Source organism: Achroia grisella, unplaced genomic scaffold, assembly GCF_030625045.1.
Source record: "Achroia grisella isolate CSIRO2021 unplaced genomic scaffold, CSIRO_AGI_Agris_v1 utg2786, whole genome shotgun sequence".
In the NCBI taxonomy this organism is placed as follows: Eukaryota; Metazoa; Arthropoda; class Insecta; order Lepidoptera; family Pyralidae; genus Achroia; species Achroia grisella.
This window is the reverse complement of record NW_026712766.1, coordinates 1,796,543-1,821,853: the sequence shown is the minus strand read 5'-3', so window position 1 is coordinate 1,821,853 and position 25,311 is coordinate 1,796,543. Positions and strand designations below refer to the sequence as shown.

The window sequence follows — 25,311 nt, the reverse complement described above, 5'->3', positions numbered from 1 at the left end:
AAATTATGACGGCCTGAGCCGAGGTTCGAACCCCTAGCGGTGCCTTCAGACTACAGCTGTAGTCTAAGGGCACCGATAGGGGTTCCGTCAGGCGAGAGTTGGCCTTCAGCCGCTCCATAAGTCCTTCCGCGGGTTTGGAATGCCTGAACTCGTCTCCTATCGTCCGGTGAGGTTATAAAAGCCAGTTGCGAGCAACAGCATTAGAATAGTGCAAAAATGAAGAAAGAGGAAGAATTTAAAAGTTCTTTAAACGATCTTCAATAATATATGTTAATAGATAAAGAAAGATTGTAAAAAAAGAATCATTCTATCTTTAAATTTCATAAAGTTTATCAAAATAGTTCTTGACTTGACTTGATCGATCGACCGATCGACCGATCGATCGGTCGATCGATCTAGATAATAATCCAAACCTCAGAATAAATGAAATAGTGAGATTTTTTATATATACTTATGGATTATTTTTATAATGAATGGATACAATTTAAAACACTGAATTTACAGCTATATACATATATAGATAGAACTAGCTGTGTCCTTACTTCCTCCACATAAAATAGTGAAAAAAGAAGAAAGAAGAAGACACAAGACACAAAAACCAACTTACCTCCATTCTGGTGGTCATTTCTCATCAGCTCCTGCCCTTGTAAAGTCGGGGCATGAATTAGGACCTTCTGCTGAGGACTGTGAGGGTCCAGACCCTCGACTTCCAACAAGGGAGCATGGGGTTCATACCCATGAACCACTAAAGGGGGAGCGTGTAGATCCATCTCAAAAGCACATCACTTTTTAACGATATAACAGTTAAATAACAGTTATTTTTAACAGCTATTACTTTTAACAGCTTTTTCACTTGGCAGTATAAATTTGTGGCACTGATTGATTTTTTTTTAATCGTTGCGTTTGATTGTTCGTTGAGGAATCACTGAGCGCAGTTCGACTGATTGTTTTTCTTTTTTTTTAACTTTTCTAATACGGTGTTTGCACTAATCGTTGGCACTTATTTAATATTCTGCTTATGAAACTAAATTTGGAGAATCATGAGGAGTATTTTTGGTTGTTTTTTTTTATATGTACGGAGCGTCTTTATTGTTTGTCATTGTATTGTCACATCGTTATACGAACTTTGTTTTGTTTGGTTTCGCCTCACCGAATTCTTTTGCGGAATTTCTGACGCTGCATCAACATTTTTGTTCCTGTAACAAAAATAAAATGTGCTGTAATATATTTCTATTATTATAAGAAAACGGTACAAGTAACATAGTGAATAAATATATTCTATTAGCATGTGCATATGTTGCATTATAAAGTTGTCAAAAAAAAAAAATACGGAACATTTATTATATAAATAATTTCGAATATATTCTCTAATATATAAAATAATTAAAAATATAAAATTTACCAAAGATGTTGCGTAGCATACACATAAATCTACTTTTTTTTAAATTAACTAGTATCTACTCCTTCTGCCTTCATCCCTATAATACTCAGTTAAATCACTATAAACAGTACATGAATCGTTTAACTGTTAAAAGAACAAATAAACATGCTCTCTAATGAATAGCAGTATTATTCATAGAATAAACACATTAAAATCACCTTCTTTTTTAAAATTAACCAGCTTCTCGACAGCAACTCCAAATTCAAATTCAAATTCAAAATATCTTTATTCTGTAGGTCTATTGACTAGACATACATACATATACAGACACATACAGACTCTCATGATATGTCAAATCTACCGTCAGTTCGGAATGATTTCGATATGAGAAGAACTGACAAGAAACTCAGCTCGAGAAGAGAAGAAATGAGAAGAACTGACAAGAAACTCGGCTCGTATTCAGCTAGACCTCTTCATCCTAATAATACTCAGGTAAATAATGATAAACAGTTCATCGGGTAACTATTAAGCAGAGAACGCATACAAATAAACGTTCTTTCGAATGAATAGCCATATTATTCACTAGCTTTTGTCCGCAGCTTCGCTCGGGTTAATTTATCCCCTTAGGGGTGGAATTTATCACAATTTCGTAGGAGATGCCTACGTCATAGTAGCTTTATGCATGCAAAGTCTCAGCCCGATCGGTTTAAATTGACAAAGTTTCATACAAACTTTCATCCCCTATTTTATCCCCATGGGGGTAGAATTAATCTTACTGGATGCCTACGTCATAACATCTACCTGCATGTCATAGTTCACCCCGTTCCGTCCAGTGGTTTGGGCTGTGCATTGATAGATCACTATGTCAATCACCTTTGAGTTATATATATTTAGATGTATTTTTTTTTTATTGGGTTGTTTGGGCTATTGTCAGATGTGTAGCACCTGTAGCACTGCGACCTACATAGATCTATTGTGCTCGCCCTTTTCAGAGTTCGCTACCTAGACCCGTCAGGGACAAGAATTGAAGGATATTCTTAGGAGCGATCGTTTTTATCTCCTCGGGAAAGAGTGTAAACTTTCCAAAGGAGATATTTCGTTTATGCATGAGTGGGCTACAACCACATAGGATGTGAAGCGGCGTTTCCTCTTCAGTTTGGCAGAATCTGCAGATACTTGTCGTGCATAGGCCTAGCTTAGCCATATGCTTGTTCAATTTGCAGTGTCCTGTGAGGGCCCTAGTCATCATGCATATGTTGTTTTTACTCAATAGCAGTAATCTATTGGAGTATTTGGTGAAGAATCCTGGCATTTCTTGCCAGTGATTCAGTGCTTCTCGTTTGGTTATTAATTTGAGATGTCCCAGTTTTAGGCAACGAGGCACACCACAGAAGGGTTCGGGGCCCAGTTGGACGGTTTTTGCCCCTAACTTTGCCAGATGGTCGGCATTCTCATTGCCTTCAATTATTTAGATGTAGATAAATTAAACAAGTCGGTTGATAAAAGATCTACGAAATAATTTAATCTCCAACTGACCCATAATTTTGCAAAAACCATACAACGTTCCTGAGTTGTGCGCACATTACATAATCTAAGCAACATAAATCAGAACGGGCTTCCGTTTTGCAAATAAAATGTGTATCTATTATTTAAACAAAATCTTCTATTTTCCGAGCTCGTGCTTTGTATTGTTTTCTATATTAAATACATTGAATAGAAATATTATTGGAGGTGGCATTTTAAATGTCATCATCATCATCACCGTCATCAACGTCATCATCACCACCACCACAATAATCGTCATCATCATCATCAACTCATTGCAGTCCACGGATGGACATAGGCCTCTCCCAAGTCATGCCACAGGGCACGATCTTCAGCCCTTCTCTTCCAGTAATTACCCGCAGCCCTACCAATGTCGTCGCTCCACCTAGCTGCAGGGCGTCCTACACTACGTTTTCTAATACACTGTATTGGGAGATTGTTAGTAATGTGGGCTCATGACCCCATTACTAGCAATGTACCATGTCAGGTTGACCTCCACGCGGTTCCCCTGGAAACCATCGTGATAAGTTCGTGGTGAGGTTGTCACGATGGGCTAACTAACCTGACCTCATGTTCATCTTATCATCCTCCACTGGTGCCCCGCCAGCGTAAACCGTTAGCGCAGGCGGATTCACCATTCCATTATCATCCATAAAAAAAATACACTGTATTTTTTTTTAACTGCATATAATGTAAAATTATTGCCTAAAACTGCTCTAATCGTTACATAGTATAAAATGAAGACACTTCCGTTGTCTGTTCACTTATCTTTTAAATTATGCAACGGATTTTAATGCAGTTCTTAGTAATAGAGTGATTCAAAAGTAAGGTTTAACACATTGCCTCAACATGTGAAGGTCGCGGGTTCGATTACCATTACATAGTATAAAACAAAGTCGCTGTCGCTGTCTGTCCGCCCTATGCTTAAATGCTGTATGCTTAAATCTTGAAAACTACGCAACGGATTTAGGAGTAGTTTTTTTAAATAGATAGAGTGATTCTAGAGAAAGGTTTATATACATATAAACCCGTGCGAAGCCGGGGCGAAGAGCTAAATATATCTTCTGGTACTTATTTATTTCGAAATCTTTATTACTAGTCAATATTATTTTCTACATCTTAATTTTTTATCAAAAAGCATTTTAATATAACTGCCGCGCAAAATTACAAATTAGTTTAGTAGATCTGTGGTAACCAACGTCCCGACAGTACGTTTCTCATTGCTGCCGCTCCCACAGGAAGCCTTTTGTTCACATATTCAAATGATGTATACGTTAAATAGATGTACATTTTTAGATGGTCGGTGGCCAGTGAAAGGGTCATCAGTTTAAAAATATGCCGTACAAACATTTGTATTCCATAAAAACTATAAAATGTATGATAATCTTCACATAATACTAGCTTTACACCTAATCTTATATATAAAATTCTCGTGTCACAGTTTTCGTTCCCATACTCCTCCGAAACAGCTTGACCGATATTCATGAAATTTTGTGAGCGTATTGAATAGGTGTGAGAATCGATTTTTCATCTCCCTAAATATTAGGGGTAGTCCACCCCTAATTTTTTTATTTTATTTTTAAGACAAAATTTTTAGTTTCTATCTTTTTATGATACAACATACAAAAATACATACAATACTAAATTTTCAACCTTCTATCATCAACCCCTATTTTTTATAGCGTTATTAATTTATATGAAATTGTAGTGTCACAGGTTTCGTGTTTCTCCTCCGAAACACGAAACGGCTTGATCGATTTTGATGAAATTTTATATATGTATATTCAATAGGTCTGAGAATAGGTTTATAACAAATTTTTTTTCAACTAAGTAATAAAAAATTATCCAAAAATAAAACTAATTAGGGGTGTACAATAAAATGTTAGGGGCGAACAACCCTTTGTTCAGTCCTAACATATTATTTTTATTTATTGGACAACTTTTTGTTAATAATTTTGCTTTAAAAATACATACAACCTTAATTTTTCACTCTTTTATATATATAAACAATCATACTCATGAATACAAATGTTTGTACCGTACAAGTATCAAACCCGCAACTAGACAGTCTAAACCGCTAAGCCATCGAGGTAATCAAAGTCAATGTAACAGGGATTAAATTTTTTAAATTAAAAACCCGAGTATAGTGAGTCATCCCATAACAAAGCACAGAATGGCTGCCCCCGCGGATACGAGGCTGTGAGAACATATTCTTAACAATAAATGTACTGACACACACGGTATCCGCCACTAGATATGTCTGAAGATATTTATTATATGGTAGTATGTGTACTGTTTTAATTATTGACTAACTGTACCCGCAAGTTCATCCGCGTGGAATTTAACTTTATTTTTCCAAAATAATAACATTTTTCTAAAATAAAAGTAGCCTAATAAGTCTCGTCAAAATCGGTCCAGCCATTTCAGAGATTAGCCGGAACAAACAGACAGACAGACAAAATTTGTAAAAAATGTTATTTTGGTGTATGTACCGTATTTATATTCATATGCATGTAGTAAAAAACGGTTATTTCAATATTACAAACAGACACTCCAATTTCATTTATATGTATAGATTTAATGTATTTTTATGCATTATTTAAAATAATATTAGCATTCTCTAGTCCTTCTCTATATAAATTATAAGTGTGCGAGATCTTTGATTTGATTTGATCAAACTCCTTCCTTTAAGCAAACATCGTTAAAAGGTGTACAAAGTTTATGTGAAACAAATTAATATATAGATAGATAAATAATTAATTATAATTTAATAATTAATTTAATATTCTCTGTTAACTTTATAATGTGTTGTTGCCTTTATACGTAGTGATGTAAATTTTTTAAGAATTAGTCTACTATTATTAGTGAAAGCATGTCAGTGGCTTATTATGACGTATATATTGATTTTATTTAAGATGTACTTGCATAGCCTTGGTTTTCCTTTAATAAATAAATAAATAATGTAAAATGAAATAAAAAATTAAATAATGTTATTATTTGCACTGCCAACAATTATTCTCTCCACCACCTATGGTTGACTGGTAGGTCGCATGGTCCAGTCCGCCAAATATATTGTAATATGTTTTGAATAGTGTGCTCAATGCACTGAATAAATAAATAAAAAAATATTAAAACTATACAAAATATCAAATGTTCTATTAAAAGAGAGAAATATATAGTCTTTAATTTGTTTATCTCGATTTAAATCTAAAAGAGAAAGGAGTTTGTTTATTTTTGCGTCGAGATAATTACCAGATGTGATTCGAATCAGTTGAATGTTAGAAAGTTAATTAAATATACTGTAATGTATATTTATTTATCATATATTGACTAATTTTAATTCAGGCATAATTATATGGATTTAAGTTGAGGATAGAGAATAGAATAGAAAATCATTTATTCAAATAAACTTAATTTAAACAATTTTATTTTAAAACTACCGCTTATTCGGAAAGCTGTCTCATCACAAGAAGAATAAGCAAGAAACTTGTGTGTTGCTCTTTTAAACAATCCTTGTAAGTTCACATTTTACAAGTCGAAACGTGTGAATACAAACTACCAACCAGCACTAATTCATGTAGGCTCAAATATAAAAACACAATAAGATTAAATCAGTCGTAGTGATAAGAGCAGACCAGTCCCTACAAGCAGCACTCGTTCACGAGTATGACGGATGAGCCAACCATCACTGCGCTCGACCATATTTTAGGGAGCCCAATGACCCGGCCCACCACGCCGCCACATGTCTGGACATTTTAGTGAGCATGACTACTCATTCCACTCGACCTCGTCATAGCTGCTTATTTAAATTTATTATATGGTAGTTACAGTATTCGCACTTTACATGAGGATGCATGCGGCAATCACTACAAAAGCCGCTACGCTATCATATATCAAGAAAGCAGTATGAAAAATAAAGTGTGTACTTTCCAAAGGAGATAATACCATACCTATATGTATTTTGCTAGACCTGGCCACGCGTTTTTTTTTATTTTATTATACTATGGTGGTTATGGCAATAAAATAATATGAAGACTATAAATTGAGATGTAAACTTGTAACTTAGATGTATCTTTCAAATTGGATCAATTTGCACACAATGTACAAATCAAATTTGCAATCGGTTCAGTAGTTTAGGAGTCCATCACGGACAAACTACGTGACACGTAATTTTTATATATAAAGATTATAATTAAAATTAATTTGCAAAATGTTTGTTAATTAATAAATGGTTGTTAAAATATGATTTGATTTTTCCTTAACTTTGTTCACATAAAATTTGAATTACTTCGACATATAATTACGAAAAAATAAATAAAAATGTTGCTAATACTTCTTAACTTTAAAATAATATTTGATATTTTTCTGTACTTTGTTCACATGAAATATGCTATTGAATTACTTCGGCATACAATCACAAAAAAGAAAAAAATATCGCTACATTTTCTTAACTTTAAAGTAAGATTTGATATTTTTCTTAACTTCGTTTACATGCAATATGCGGCTGAATTAAGTCTGCATAAAATAAAAAAGTTAAATAATAAATAAAATATTTTTTCTTAAGTTTAAAGTATAATTTGATGTTTTTTTTAACTTTATTCACAAAATATGCGGTTGAATTAAGTCTGCATAAAATAAAAGAGTTAAATAATAAATAAAATAATTTTTTCTTAAGTTTAAAGTATAATTTGATGTTTTTCTTAACTTTATTCACAAAATATGCGGTTGAATTACTTCGACATATAATTACAAAAAGTAAACAAATATTTTGTTAATATTTCTTAAGTCTAAAGAGGTCGCGGACAGCACGGTTTCAGGGGGGGAAAGGGATTGTTAGTAATGTGGACTCTCGACCCCATTGCTAGCAATGCACCATGTCAGGTTGACCTCCACGCGGTTCCCCCTGGAAACCATCGTGATAAGTTCCAGGTGAATTTATCACGATGGGCTAACTGACCTGACCTCATTCTCATCTTATCATCTTCCACTGGTGCCCCGCCAGCGTAAACCGTTAGCGCAGGCGGGTGCACCATTTCATTATCATATAAAAAAAAAAAGTACGGTTTCAGAGAAGCTTTCTTCGGCATACAATTAGATTGTGGAATGAACTACCTGCAGAGGTGTTTTCGAGAGATTACAGCATGTGGTTTTTCTAGAAGAATATATATAGGTATATCGGTAAGGCGCACGTGACACCCCTGGTGTTTCAGGCGTCCATAGACTACGGCAACCGTTGCCATCAGATGGGCCGTATGCTTGTTAACCACCTACGTGGTATAAAAAAGATTTGATGTTTTTCTTGACTTTATTCATATGAAATATGCATTCGAATTACGTCGGCATACAATGAATATAGTACTCGTGTTCCATGCAGTGCGTGACACGATTCACGTCGCGTGAAATACTTATGTGACGTACAAGACGTTATATATTACACTTCGATTCGATATAATTCTTCACATGGAACTATATTTCGTAGAAGTCGTCGAATTTCATAGTAGAAGTTATAGATTTTTTTTAATGTAATAAAATAATAATTACCTATCAGGACAATTCACACAGCGCCATCTTTAGGGTCATACGACATCCTGTCCTGTTAAACACAGCTTGTGTTATGGATATACACAAGACAAGTAAAAAAGTAAGAAATAAACATATATATATTTGTTTTGTAATAAATACGTAATATAAATAGAAAACACTCAGACTGATACAAACAATCATACTCAAACAATACAAATGTTTGCACCGTGCGAGGAATCGAACCCGCGACCATCGAAAGCAAAACTATGCACTAAACCGCTACACCACAAGACCGTCTCTTGAAATTGAAAAACATCATACTTTCATTATGTAATTTTTACTCCTTTTTTTCATTTTTGTATAAATAGTCTTGTTTCTAAATAACAATAACACTGTTAAAAAATATATCTTCGGACTGAACCGCGGCGTCGCGCCACTTGTGCGCTGCCTTCCACTTTGATTCACACGTCCGCCGATGTATATCTCTTGTATACAAATATATAATTTTATATATTTATCTACATATTGCTTACGGACAATTACTTGTATGTTATACTAGTTTTTGCACGCGTGTTTGCATGGTTACATTAGGCTGAGAAAAGTTCATTGTGCTTGATATATTTGTAAATCTTGTTGATATATAAAATTCTCGTGTCACAATGTTAGTTACCATACTCCTCCGAAACGACTTTAGCCGTTTTTATGAAATTTTATATGCATATTCCGTAGTTATGAGAATCGGCTACTATATATGTTTCATACCCCTAAGTCATAAGGTTCCAGTCCAGTCCCTTAACATTTTTTTTTGTTTCAACTTATATTCCTTTATTATGATTGAGCACTGTCAAACACCAGTGCTTTGCCGCCTTTTAAGAAAGAAAAAGCAATTTTCCTGAAGGTTTCAGTATCGTATCGATTCTGAATCGACCATTGCTGGATGGTTATTCCACAATATGGTTGTGCGTAGCAAAAAGTTAGTGTTTCCTTGAGAAAGTGTTTTTTTTTTAATTTCTTTTACAATTTAGGGACTTTTATATAATATAAAAGTACATGGTAGTCCCATTGTACCCTAAAACTACCCTAAAATGACCTCACCAGTGAACAAACTGTCTTAGACACACGTGCGTGGCAAAAACTCAGTGTTTCATTGAGTGATAGTCCAAACACAGTATACAAAGCAAGCTGGTTGGCGACTGAAGTGAGTAGATTCACTTCTTGAGTATTTCATGTATTAATTTGGTAATTTAATCTATACATATAAATAAAATTGGAGTGTCTGTTTGTAATATTGAAATAACCATTTTTTACTATATGAATATGAATATAAATATGGTATACACCAAAATAAAATTCTTTATAATTTTTGTCTGTCTGTCTGTTTGTTCTGGCTAATCTCAGAAATGGATGGACCGATTTTGACGGAACTTTTTTTGGTAAGTAACTAATGTTATAAGGATTAACTTAGGCTACTGTTATTTTAGAAAAACCTTAAATTTTAGAAATATAAAGTTAAATTCCACGCGGACGAAGTCGCGGGAACAGCTAGTCTGTTATAAAGGTCTAAATAGCCCTTGGGGCGCGGAATGTTTAAACAAACTAGTATATGGCGCCATATAGATTTATTATTATTACTTACTTTTTATTATTATTATTACTGTTACTAGACAACCGTTGTTGATTTTGGTGTCGTGAAAATGCAACCGATCATTATACATTTTGATTGAAATATATTTAATTTCTAAACATTAATGGTGTTTATTCATTTGGACATGACTGAAACTCTGTAACTCACACAGATGGCTTTGAATTTAGACTTTGCAACTCTTCTTCTGTCTTCCTTTTTCTCTCTTTCTTCTACCTAAAGTAGAGGTGACATTCGTACTCGGTCACAAAGTGGATGTAACTAATCTTGCATTTGAAAAAACAAATCAATGGTGACCATAACAAGGTAAAAAAACTTAACGACAGCCCGTGAGAAGCAACCGCCTGTCTCACACCCATACAATAACTATAAAATAATAATGTACTAAAGCCTCCACATAGTGTTAACGCACGTAAAATTACTGGCTGGATTATACAAATTTGTCATTTCATTGAATATATATAAAGAAAAAGAAATAAGAAATAATGATATTAGTAGTTAACGGAGGTAAAATTACTGGCTGGATGTTACAATTATGTTATTTCATGAAAAAAAAAGAAATAATAATATTGTTCGATTTTTAAAATTGAATATTAACGCATCCACATAAACTGGTAACGATGATAAAATTACTGGCCGAAATACACGATTGTGTTACTTTATTAAAAAAAAAAGAATATTCATTCGATTTTTAAAATTGTAGATAATTCGTTTTCAAAACTATTAATGTTGGCTGACAATAATTAACCAAAATGAAGTGTCTATGGATATAGAAAATAAATACAAATAATTACAAATTTAAAAGTTTAATTTAAGTTAGTAATTATATATTTAAATGTTTATTGAAAATTAATAATAAATATAAAATAATAATCACAGAAATACCTACGCTTTTTTTATTTAGAATTATCATTACTTATAACTAATAGTTTTTACTGTTCGTACCTACATTACAAAGATTTAGGTAACATATTTTATTACCGCATTTCATTCATCTCACACATACAATCCACTAATTCTATCATCCCATACATACATATAATATACTGCACATACAGACATACATTAATACTACTAACTATAATTTAATACATAATTTAAACGTCCATATATAATTTCACATGAAAATTTTCCGTCATTCATTATTTTATCGGTGTAAAATACAAGATGGCGGTGAATATTTATGGGTACACAAAAAACGGCGACATTGAACCAGCCGGATAATTGTTACGCCGAAACACCGAACTAAATGTTAGACAAAGGTGTATTTAATTATGACGACGGTGACCACACGTTATGTGAAATAGAAATAGAAATAATCATCTTTCAAATAAACTCATTACAAGCACTTTTGAATAGTCATATTTTGATTGTACCACTCATTCGGAATGCAGATTCATCACAAGAAGAATGAGCAAGAAACTTGTGTGTTGCTCTTTTTAATAGATGTTTTTTTATATATAATAATTACAGTATAACAAGTAAGAGGCATGCGATAATCAACATAGAAATCGCTACGCACTCATTATTAGTGTAATCATATAATATTGTCAGTGCTATGGATTTTAAGTTTTTCTAAAAAAAAACATTATGTTAACGAGGTATTTGTATTATACACATAAACATCATTACATAGTATAAAAAAAATTGCTGTCGCTGTCTGTCCGTCCCTATGTATGCTTAAATTTTTAAAACTACGCAACGGATTTTGATGCGGTTTTTCTTTATAGATACAGTGATGAAGGTTTATATGTATAATACACTCGTCCGAAGCCGGGGTGGGTAGTTAGTAACATATATGTATTTATATATGCTAAAACATATATAAAATTTAAATGAATGTGTATTTTGGGGTCGGCATACAAACCTGGAAATCATCGTGATAAATTTATAGTGAATTTACCACGATGTGCTAAATGAGCTGACCATCTACCATCAGACCATCAGACCTATTCATCTTATCATGCTCGGCTAACTGAGCTAACCTGACACTTATCTTAACATACTCCACTGGTGCCCCGCCAGCGTAGCCCGGGTGCACCATTTAATTCGTTTCAGTTTAGTTTTTTTTTCTCTTAAACGATTTAAGAGTACAAAAAACGAAACTGAACAGCAGGTATCTTATGAATTATTTAGATTTAAAATTGTTTCAAATCAAATCATTTATTTGCAGAAGACATTACTGTTTAATACTACTACCCATAATCTATCTATCTATATATATAAAAATGAATTACTGTTCGTTAGTCTCGCTAAAACTCGACAACGACTGAAATGTTTTGGTTAATGAGTATTTAATAGAATTAGTGCTAATTGGTGGTTTGTATTCACACACTTAAACTTAAAAATGTAAAGTAATAATAAATTATTTAAAAGAGCAACAAATTTCTTGCTCGTTCTTCTTGTGATGAGACAGCTTTCCGAACGAGCGGTAGATTAAAAAATGTAATGACTATTCAAAAGTGCTTCAATGTAAGTTTATTTGAATAAATGATTTTTTATTCTATTCTATTCTTAAAATATTCATGGAAGTCCAGGGAAGATTTAAACGGTGATAAAGTATGAAGAAATTGCATGTAAAATAATAAAAACAACAAATTTATTTTCCCATACAAACTGCTGATACCTGTCAAACTGGTGCGTTCAGAAATTTATTGCGTAACTAAACTTCAAACAACCTTTGATATTTAATTTTGAGGCGGAACAGAGATCGCGGGGCAACTAGTATTTTATATTATTACCTATTAATATTAACAATATTAAATATTATGTCCAATGTTAACTGTGCAGATTTATAAAAATAAATTTAAAAAAATACTCCTGCTCACTCAGAAAACTGTGCCGTGATGTGTCTGCACTCCAAGAGCGGGGTAATGCAGGGTAATACTAGTGTCATCAGAATTTATGTTTATTTTATGTTTTCAGTGTGTAGTTTATGTTTGATGTTTATTTATATATGGTAGTATGTCGTAAATGTTTGCTTTGTGTTGTCCGCCTGGATTTATGTATGTATGTGTATTATTATTATTATTTTATTATGTTTATTGTATATGAAGGTGTCTGCTGAAAACCAGCGTCGTGGCACCCCGTCACGACATATGCTGAGCGGAGACCTAGTTGGTACTCTAATTATTAATATAAAATGTAAATTAAATTTTAAAAATTATTTTCAGTGTACCAAATAATCAATTTTCTTTCTTTATTTCTTTCTTTCAATGTATTCAGTCATACAGGTGTGTAAATTAAATGAAATTATTTAATTGTATTTTAATCCTTCAATTAAATCAATGGAGCATGGTCACCCTACACTGGTATACAGCGATAACGACCCGGGTCGCTTCGTGTCGGCAATATGACATAAGCATACAAGGTCATTGCCTATTCAGCCCAAGTTGTGTTATGTGAAAATGTTTTGCCATTATTTATATGCATGACTAGCTGTTCCCGCGACTTCGACCGCGTGGATTTTAACTTTATTTAAAATAAAAGTAGCCTACGTTACTCCTTATTACATCAGCTACCTGGCAAAAAAAGTCCCGTCAAAATCGGCCCAGCCATTTCAGAGATAAGCCGGAACAAACAGACAGACAGGCAAAAATTGTAAAAATGTTATTTTGGTGTATGTACCGTATTTATATTAATATGCATGTAATAAAAAACGGTTATTTCAATATTACAAACAGTCACTCCAATTTTATTTATATGTATAGATATACATACATAATATACACAACACAAGCTTTACTTAGCTTGAAACTAGATAGCGCTGTATGAATTACCTACGAGTTTTATAGTTATTATATTCACGACAAGTAAAAAATATATCTAATACATACAACATATCTAAACAAAATATCTCTATATAGTACAGGTTTAGACTTATTTCCGACTCTAGACTCTCACAGAATAACTTATAAGTTTAAATATATATATATATATATATATTTACATTGTAAAATTCCTTGTGAGCAGTAAATAAAGATTTTTTTTTTCCAAAAATTCTCATCTCCCCTCTTAAGGAGAGGAGATGGCAACATACCCCCGGCAGAAGCACAGTCGGCCGGGGTTCAGGGCCCCAGGGAGAGATTATTAATATTATTAACAATATATATAAATATTTTTCATAACTTACTAAGCTATGGAAGATTGGAGCCTTCTGCCATTTTTATGCTTAAAAAGAGGTTTCAACAACTCTATAGGATTCTGTAAAAACGTGATGTAAAAACAGTGATGTAATGGGGTGATTAAGTTTTAGGGTACATCGTGACTGGCATGTACTTTTAGATTAAAAGTCCCTAAATTTGGAAAGAAATAAAAAAAAAATGTTGTGTTAGCCAAATAGTGAATTTTTAAGGCAATTTGTTCACTGGTGATGTAATGGGGTGATTAGTTTTAGGGTACATAGGGACTGACATGTACTTTTAGATTAAAAGTCCCTAAATTTGGAAAGAAATAAAAAAAAATGTACTTTAAATAACAGGATAGTCATAGAGCCAACTGCCCCACCTCTCAATTTATTAAAATAAACAAATCCGTAATAATTCGTCCAGTTTCGCAACCCCCGGTAGCGAAGCGGAACATCCGACTAGGAAAGGAAAGGTAAAAATGAGTTATTTGTAAACAATAGTAATTTTCCGGTAGATTTGCTACAACCCTGCGCAAGCGCAGGTAAAAACGGACACTTAGCTATTAGAGGGTTGGATTACCACTACCACTGGTTCACTTGGAGAAAATATTAGTATTATAAGAGCTAAACGTGTAATATATAACAAATAATATAATATGTAACAAACAAATCTATCTATATATATACTAGCTGACCCCTGTTTTGCCATATAAATTAAAATCTCTGTTGAAATTAAGTACTAATATCGCTATTTAAAAATAGGGGTTGGTAATAAAATAAAGAATATTTAGGGTTGTATGTATTTTTTTATGACTCGGCCTAAAAATGTTGTCCAAAAAATATATAAAAAAATATTAGGGGTGGATAATCACTTAGTATGAAAAATAGGCAGTAGCCGATTCTCAGACCTAATATATGCATATAAAATTTCATAAAAACGGCTAAAGTTGTTTCGGAGGAGTGTAACTAACACTGTGACACGAGAATTTTATATATCAACAAGATTTACAAGTATATCAAGCACAATGAACTTTTCTCATTACAACATACAATCCCCGTATACAACGACCATATGATGGTACACGAGGACCGTAGCGTAACGTGATTGAGACGATTCTTATCTAAAATAGAGTTAATAAGAGATAGATTTAAGAGAGTTCATTTTTGTTCATCATCTCAGCCCGGTTGACGTCCACTGCTCAACAAAGGCCTCCCCCAAAGATCTCCACGACGATCGGTCCTGCGCTGCTCGCATCCAATGCCTTCCAGCGATCTTGACCAGATCGTGGGTCCGTTTTTGTTCAGGGTTATTTAAAAGTTTTCTTTTAACCTCAAGTATCTTTGTGATACTCGTTATGACAATTGAAATAACATATGTATTTAATAGAATTAGTGCTAATTGGTAGTTTGTATTCACACACTTCAACTTAAAATGTAAAGTAACAATAAAATTATTTAAAAGAGCAACACGCAAGGTTCTCGCTCGTTTTTCTTGTGATGAGACAGCTTTCCGAATGAGCGGTAGATTAAAAAAATGTGATGACTATTCAAAAGTGCTTCAATGTAAGTTTATTTGAATAAATTATTTTCTATTCTATTCTATTCTATTGTAATACGTCTATTGATATAACTTTTAGAATTGTATATTTAATTACAAACAAACATTACAATGAATCACGAATCATTATAACATGTTACCAAATTAATTAAAACAATTCATGACAAATCTCGTATTAAACTCACTCGTTTAAAAACTCAATAAACAAATGGTAGGGGAGAGTTGTCATTAAAATGATAATTGGTAATTTCGACCCTATTTAATCATTGAATGCTTGCAAGTTAACCCTGCACATTCCGATGGTCAATTCAACCCCAAGTGCTCATTGCGTGACGGTAAATTATTATCAGTTTGGGGTTATTTTTGTGTGAATGTGTATGCATAGATATTATGAGTATTAGCTGTGCCCGCGACTTCGTCCGCGTGGAATTTAACTTTATTTTTCTAAACTAAAAGAATTTTTCTAAAATAAAAATGGCCTAAGTTACTTCAATTTTATTTATATGTTTAGACTAGTTGGACGCGCGACTTCGTCCGCATGGAATATAGCAACGTTACTTTTTTTCTAAAATAAAAGTAGCCTAAGGTACTCCTAATCACATTAGCTACCTGCCAATAAAAGTCCCGTCAAAATCGGTCCAGCTACTTCAGAGATTAGCCGGAGCAAATAGACAGACAGACAGACAATAATAGTAAAAAATTACATTTTGGTGTATGTACCGAATTTATATTCATATGCATATAGTAAAAAACGGTTATTTCAATATTACAAACAGACACTCCAGTTTTATTTACATTATATATTATTAAATAGTATTGCTGCCTATAAAGACGCTAGAGGTTTAGTTTAAATAGTCGCAGGGACGTATTATTTGTTATAATTAATTAATTTTGTAAATAGCCAAAAGTAAATTTATAGAAATATTAAAAAAAATTTTTTGCATGTATAATAGACTATCATCAAGGTACAAGTTACATCTCTATCTGTATAATTACAATATTCATTGCAATAAATAATTTTATCAGCACCCTCTGTGGTCGCGGGTTCGATTCCTCGCACGGTACAAACTTTTGTATTCATGAGTCTGATGTTTGTATCGGTCGGGTGTTTTCTATTTATATTGTGTATGTATATATAAAAAACAATGTATTTATATCAGTTGTCTAGTACCCATAACACAAGCTTTATCTCTAGCCAAACTTGGCTCTACATGGCGCTGTGTGAATTGTCTTGAAATTGTTATTAAATTATTATATTTAATTTATATTTATCTATTGGTATAGACGTGTTCTAGAGTGTAGACCGCGAATTGGCAAACGTAGTGTAAAACGACCCGTAGCTAGTTCGAGCGACAACTGAAAGACAAGGGCTCAAGATCGTGCCCTGGGAGAGGCCTATGTCGAGCAGTGGACCTGCAGTGGGCTGATCATGAAATATATATATGTATTCAGTGTCATTGACCCCTAAAAGTGAGTGAGAGCATTTTTCCTTTCGCGCCAACATGACATAATACTGCCTTATTGTTAGGCCATGTTCACACGGTCGGCCTAGACATTGGAGCGTGGGAGCCGTGTGAACTGGCACTAATATTGTGTACCATAATTTTGTGGGTTACATAAGTAGTTTACATGTAAAACACATAATCAATCTGTTTACACTTTCTTTCAATCAATTTAACGAGTTATCAACCAAACTCTTTCAATCAATTTCATGAGTTATAAAAAAGCATACATTAATACTAACAAACCACTTCGTTGGGAGGTAAACATTTTTACTTAGGTATCAGTTATTATTAAGCACATTGATTTTAGATTCCAATCCATCACATTTATAATAAGTATTCCTGTTGCTAAATAACAGTTATATGTAACGTGCAACTGTGATCAAAACGAGAATAAATTATATTTGCAGCTGTATATATAATCACTGAATCCACTGAATATCTCCATCAGTTATGGAGCGGCGAGAGTAGAATTCTTTTTTTTTATGAATATGTTTTACGGCTCTGGATACAAGTCCATTTTGGCCCAACTTAAAGTTTTACAATATAAATTACAAGAATTAAAGTCAAAGTCAAATAATAATGAATGTCAAATGTTGTTTCTCTGTTCTAACGAAATAATTAAAAAAAAAACTTAAAAATAATCCCAATAGAAAATTATTAAAGTACTAATATCGATATTAAAATAGAGGTTGATGGTAGATGTAGGAGTAGGTAGATACGTCATATATATTATTTGATAACGTATAATAAAAAAATTTACTAAAAATAAAAAAAATTGGGTTAGGTCGCCTTTATCAATTTTTATTCATTCATTCATTCATAATTTAAGAAGTGCTCTTATCGTTGGAGCTTCCGCCACCTTCCACGATCTTTCTTTTTAGCTGTTGATACACGACTGCAACTTTATCTTTAACTTGCTTGATATAATAATTATAGTCTCTTAGATTTATAATCTGTATCTGTTTTTTTTTCTATGGGAATGATTGGCAATTTCCGTCTGTAGTTATTACTAGATGTAGATAGGTTGGGACTAGGAAAGGTGCGCCGACGCAAGGTCACAGCGTCATCAAGTCGCTACGCATTTGTTTCCGATACGCTATCTATACATATAAATAAATTTGGAGTGTCTGTTTCCAATATTGAAATAACCATTTTTACTATATATAAATGTATACTATACGCATAATATGACGACCTCGGAGCGGTCTAGTTTTACGACCGATATTGGCACAAACATTTTGTATTCATGAGTATGATTGTTTGTATCGGTCTGGGTGTTTTCTATATATAATATGTATGTTTTTACAAAAAAAAAAAATCTATGTATTTGTATCAGTTATCTAGTACTTAACACAAAGCTTAAAAACATGGCAATTTCCTAAGATTATTATTATTATTATTATTAAATATAGATACGGTACTTACACCAAAAAAAAAACACATTTTACAATTTTTATGTCTGTCTGTTTGTTCCGGCTAATCTCTGAAATGGCTGGACCGATTTTGACGGGACTTTTTTTAAAAAAAGTCCCGTGTAAAAAATGTAATAAAGAATAACTCAGGCTACTTTTATTTTAGAAAAATCAAATTAAATTCCACGCAGACGAAGTGCAGGTACACCTAGTGTATTAATATAATGATTATAGAAGTGCGAAGACGCAGCAGGTCTAGTGTTTCATATAATTGCACACCAAACATCGACAGTTAAATATCAACCGTCGTTACCCCACGTTACAACCCTCGCTTACATTTCCTGTCTTATCTAAAACGGTTTTACTGGCTCTCTTCTAAGAGCCGACTGTCGTTAAGTCATTTGTATTCATTTATATTATTTAAATATGTAAAATTTTGTTTTTTATTTTAGCTGATCCTTCAGATGATGCTGAAAAGGGAGTTAGTTCAGTCGAGAAGTGAATTAGTTATCTATACTTATAAATAAAATTGGTCTGTTTGGAATATTGATATAACCGTTTTTTAAGTACCGTACGGTACGCGTTTATATACTGTATTTATAATCATATGCATGTAGCATACATAGTTTTTTGTTACATGCATATTAATATAAATACGGTACATACATCTACAAATAATATTTTTACAATTTTTGTTTGTTCCGGCTAATCTGTGAAATGTCTGGACCAATTTTGACGGGACTTTTTTGGCAGGTAGCTGATGTAATAAGGAGTAACTTAGGCTACTTTTATTTTAGTAAAATAAATTTAATTTTCACACTGACGAAGTCGCGGGTACAGCTAGTTAAGAATAATAAAAGACACGACTTCGTCCGCGTGAAATGTAACTTTATTTTTCTAAATATATATATATATATATATCTTATTAATACTTAAACGTACGTAACGTACTAATACTTAATTGTAAACGCGAAAGTTTATAAGTATGGATGGATGTTTGTTACTCTTTCACGCAAAAACTACTGAAAGTTCCGTCAAAATCCGTTTAGACCTTTCAGATATTAGCAAAGAACAACAATTCATGAAAACAAATGTTTCACTGTGCGAGGAATCGATCGCGCGACCATCGGAAGTAAACCACTGAGATCGATAAAACTTTGTAGGTAAACTTAGCTACTTTTATTAATACAAATTTTGGTATCGTGCGAGGAATCGAACCTGCGACCATCGGATTTAAAGCTGCGTGCTTAACCACTATACCACTGAGGTCGATAAAACTTAGCTACTTTTACCCATAAAGGATTCACAATGACCTTTACCAATATATTAGCTAATTACCAACTTTTTCACCCCAACCGTACATAATTGTTCAATAGGCGTTTTGTTTTTGTACCATTGTATTACAATCAAGTAATTAACAGTCGGGTCAATGACCTCCACCGTCGCATCGATGATAACTCGCTAGGAAGGTGGACGACCGATTTTTTACCCTCGGTGGTGTAGTTGTTACCACCACTTTCCTTCTAAGGGTCGCAGGTTCGATACCTCGCACTATACAAACATTTGTATTCATGAATATGATTGTTTGTATTGCTCGGAGTTTTTTCTATATATATATACATTTTTAAGGGATGGTAATGAAATGGTGATATTGCCTGCGTTAACGGTTTTACGCTGGCGGAGCACCAGTGGAAACTGGTAAGATGAGCATGAGGTCAGGTCAGTTAGCCCATCGTGAGAAATTCATCAGAAATTTAACATGATGGTTTACAGGAGGAACCGCGTGAAGGTCAATCTGATATGGTATATTGCTAGCAATGGAGTTATTAATCCTCAGAAGGAATAACAATCCCCTGGGGGGACCCATGTATGTATATGTACGTATTTATAAAAAAATATAAGTATTTATATCAGTTGTCTAATAACACAAGCTCTGCTTACCTTAGGACTAAATAACGTTTTGTAAATAATTCAATTATTATAAATCAGACAGATTTGAACTTACAACCTTTGCGGTCGAAGTCACGTACTACATCACTATACCACTATGTTCTTAAATAAATTAAAAAACAAAACATCTACGTCAAGTTTATTGTCAATCGATTAGGAATACAAATAAAGATAAAAACAAACTGACTATTATTACCGTATGTTGCCGTCTGCCCATCGCTAAGATCTACCCCGACCCCTAAATCTATGACACGTTTTTTTTACTCGGGGTGAGTACCCCGGTCATTATACCCACCTGCAGCCCGCGGGGTGGGGGGCGCGACACCTGACGTAACGGAATCCTGCGCACGCGCCTCTAACGATGGTTCGCGCCAAAACTTAGGGTTGAAGACGTTATAAAGTTTTATTAAATAACTATTTTTATTATTATAAATAATAATAATAAAAATAGTTTATATTATAGATATTGCAATACCAAAGACACATAATCTTTAATAAACACATGCAGAAAAAATTGCTAAATGTACAGATCTGGCAATAGAACTAAAAATACAATGGCAGGTAGACACAGTGAAAACTCTCCCAATTACTATCTCGTCCACAGGTGTCATCCCAACATCCTCACACACTAGCCTCAAGATATTACTTCATCCTTCTCCAAAAAGCTGTAATACTAAACACTTGTAGAATAGTCCGCAAATTTTTGTCTCTCGCTTAAAAAATCACCATCCTCGTTATTTCATATATACTGTCATTTTTTGGTGATTTTAATGTACTGGTGATATAAAATATACTACCCCATCAAAGGGAGATATATAATATACTAGCTTTTATCAAATTCCTTTCTTAGGGGATGCCTACGTCATAGTAGCTTTATGCATGCAAAAGTGACAAAGTTTCATACAAACTTTCATCCCCTATTTTATCCCCTTGGGGGTAGAATTAATCAAAATCCTTTCTTAGCGGATGCCTACGTCATAACATCTACCTGCATACCAAATTTCAGCCCTATCCGTCCAGTGGTTTGGGCTGTGCGTTGATAGATCACTATGTCAGTCACCTTTGAGTTATATATATTTAGAAGATATATAAAAAAAAACAATAATAATAATAAAATATATCTCTCACAAAAAGCCACAATACTAAATACCTGTCGCATAACTCGAAAATTCTTGACCTCAATAATATCATCACACAGCACTACCTCTCGCACACTTGGCTAAGGCCCGTGTAGTTGAGTAATACCTTCTTTTAAATTTGTAAAAGAAGAGAAAGAAAGAGAAATATATCACTGATATATAATATATCACTGGAAAGTTTCAATGAAATCTGTTCAGTAGTTTTTGCGTGAAAGAGTAACAAACATCCATACTCACAAACTTTCGCTTTTATAATATTATATATAAGATAAGATTTGTTTATTATATTTTAGTAATTTTATTTATTAAGCTAAGCAGAGCTTTTGATATATCATTACTTCCCATAAGTACTAAACAAATGATTGACATACTTAATTTTTTTTTTGTATAAACCGTAAAAAAATAAATGTAGTAATATAAATATACAATAATAAAGATTAGGCATGCGACAACATAGAAACCGTCACTCAATATTTATACAATCCGATAACATTGTTATTTCAGTTTAACTCAGTGTGGAGATACAATAAAGTTGAGAGTTTGCAGACGAAGTCGGGGTCAACAACTAGTCTGTATTATAGTATTCCCAAATTACCGTGAAACAACAAACAATAGGTTGGAATTGTAACGATAACAGATATGCAAACTAGTACCGTTTCCCACATAAATTCACCACCTGTTACATTAAATAATTTAAAATTCAAATGCAGTGCCAACCCTACGTACCGAGGGGGTGTATGCACTTGTTTAATCAGAATCGAATTCATTGAAATGTTACTACTACTAGCTTTAGTCGACGGGTTTTGTCGCCTTTTGGAATATTTAGTTCTGTTAAAACTATATTTTTTGTTATAATATTAATCTAATGATTTACAATTAAAATTGGATATTCCAAACTTTGTAAATGTTGAAGTAATGGGTTATATTTAATATTAATTATATTTTATATCTTATATAATATTACCATAGTTTATATGAATTAAATATATATATATATATACATATACGTACATAATTTAATTGTACAACAAGGAACCTAAAATTAAAAACCCTAATATTTGTATATTACAGTCAAAGTCAAAAATATATTATTTATTTATATATGTAAGAAAAATATATGGGTATTTTATGAAAAATTATCAATTATATTATTTTCAAATATAATATTTATTTATATATGTAAATGGGAGAAAAATAGTATGTAAGTATATAGAGTATTTTATGATTTTTTTACAAGTTTTATTATCAATTATATTATTTTCTTTAAACTACTTACTTTAAGGCCTTTTCAAGGCAACGTTATTTTTAGTATTGTAGAACACATATTTTTACTTTTTTCAATAAATATGGTAAGCTCGTGGACATAACTATTTGTTTTGTAATTAATATTTATAAATATTATAAAATGTAAATAATAATAATAATAATAGTAATACAAATGTCTGCACCGTGTGAGGAATCGAACTCACGACCATCGGAAGTATAGAGGTGTAAACCACTGGACCACCGAGGCCGTCAATATATATAACAAATATAAATTCTAACGGAACCTACCGTAAAACGTAATCGAACCCCGACCACGTCAAACAGGTGTGCCAACCATGACACGTGCGTGCTCTCTCGTGATTTTTTGCGCGGTTGGCTAAATGTCACAGAGGGTCAGTTTATTAACCCTTAAGGTAAAGGAATGACCTCTTCCATTCCATTCCATTGATAATTCTGTTCAACCGACTTTTAAATATGGAAGGTTTTTTTTATGTATGAGGCCGTTCAAGTATTACGTAAGCAAATTAATTAGATTTATTTACCCTCCGCCCCCATCCCCCTTGTTAGCAAAAATTAGCAAAGCTCTTACCTCCCCCCTCCCCCCAAGCTTACGTAAGAATTTTTCAATTAATGTATTTTTTTTAGCAACGATAATGTGATGATTGCCATTCGCACACACAGGAATAATGAAGAAATCTTCTTGAGGACGAGGAAATTGTTTAAGAGTTCTTAACTAAGGTAGATTGTTATTTATAAAGTTGTCTTAAAACTAACTTAATTTAATTTAACACACGCTAGAATTTTGCATGTATGATATTGGAATGGTGCAGGCTCCTGCGCTGACGGTATACGCTGGCGGGACTGGGGAGGGGGGGGGGAAGATCAACCTAACATGGGGTTCAACCAACCTTTTGGAGGCACAATAATAACCCTGGACAATTTCACAACGCCATCTACTCCCTCCCTAAGCAGAGCTCCTTATGGGTACTCGATAACTGATACAAATACACTTTTTTGTAAATACACAACATATTATGCTTAGATAACACCCATAGAAATACAAACAATCATACTTATAAACACAAACGTACTGTGCGAGGATTCGAACCCGCGACCACGGAAGTAAGGCGGTGTGCTAAACCGCTCGACCACCGAATCTATGTCCCACAATCCAGTGGGATCTATATTGTCCCATTCATTTTAGATACAATAACGTCATCAAGTGACAGATGCCGGTTTTCACAACAAAATAACCGTGAAATTCGTAATTTCGCATCATTTGTGTGATAACTTCCTGATTGTAATAGTTTGATATTCATTTTTTTTAATTCAACCCGGATATTTTGGCAGCCGTGACATTTTTTATATTTTCCTTTGGATCGGGTTTTAGAGTGCAATATATACTGGGTCGAGTTTTAGAGGGTTCTGTAGCAATATAACGTACATTTATAAAGATAATTTCATCACTAACATAACCACCTCCTTACTCTAGCAGTTTAACAATGGTCGCGGGTTCGATTCCTCTCACGATACAAAATTTTTATTTATGAGTATTGTTTATATTAATTGGTTTACTCCCATTGGTCGTGGGTTCAATTCCTCGCACGATGCAAATATTTGTATTCATGACTATTTCATATTGTTTTATTCACCAATGTAACAAATCTCGTTACACAATCGCACGTCAATAGTAATTACATTTGTTTTAAGATAATTATGTCACAATGAAAATTTTAATAAAAGTGACTTTTAATTAGTTTTATAGATATGGTATATATTATTTAATTTATTATTTTGAATACTTAAAATTTTAATCTTAATGTAAAATGTCATAATTTTACATTGTAATTCAGGTATTCCGTTATATTGTAAAAGGTGGAATTTATCAAAATTTTTACTTAAAGAATACCTACGTCATAGCAGCTTTATGCAAAGTCTCAGCCCGATCGGTTTAAAATTGACAAAGTTTCATACAAACTTTCATCCCCTATTTTATCTCCTTGGGGGTAGAATTAATCAAAATCCTTTCTCAGCGGATGCCTACGTCATAACATCTACCTGCATGCCAAATTTCAGCCCGATCCGTCCAGTGGTTTGGGCTGTGCGTTGATAGATCACTATGTCAGTCGCCTTTGAGTTACATATATTTAGATTACTATTAGATGACACTACGTAACAATAGTCCAGGGTTTTTATTGTTGTATTATAAAATATACATATGTTACTATATCAAAGAAAAGAAATCATTTATATCCACCGGCACG

At 33.0% G+C, this 25,311-nt stretch overlaps 1 protein-coding gene across 2 annotated transcripts in view; it reads right to left on the bottom strand.

Moving 5' to 3' along the window:
* Positions 1 to 25,311, bottom strand: part of LOC131843093 (paired box protein Pax-5) — a 130,574-nt gene that overhangs the window by 84,161 nt on the left and 21,102 nt on the right. Inside the window, exon 2 of one of the 2 annotated variants that reach the window (XM_059191687.1) lies at positions 608 to 1,196. In XM_059191687.1, the coding sequence (XP_059047670.1) occupies positions 608 to 770 (163 nt within the window). In that variant the 5' untranslated portion in view covers positions 771 to 1,196. Of the gene's footprint in view, positions 1 to 607; positions 1,197 to 25,311 lie in introns of those variants that run through there. The other variant, XM_059191688.1, reaches the window with a different exon arrangement.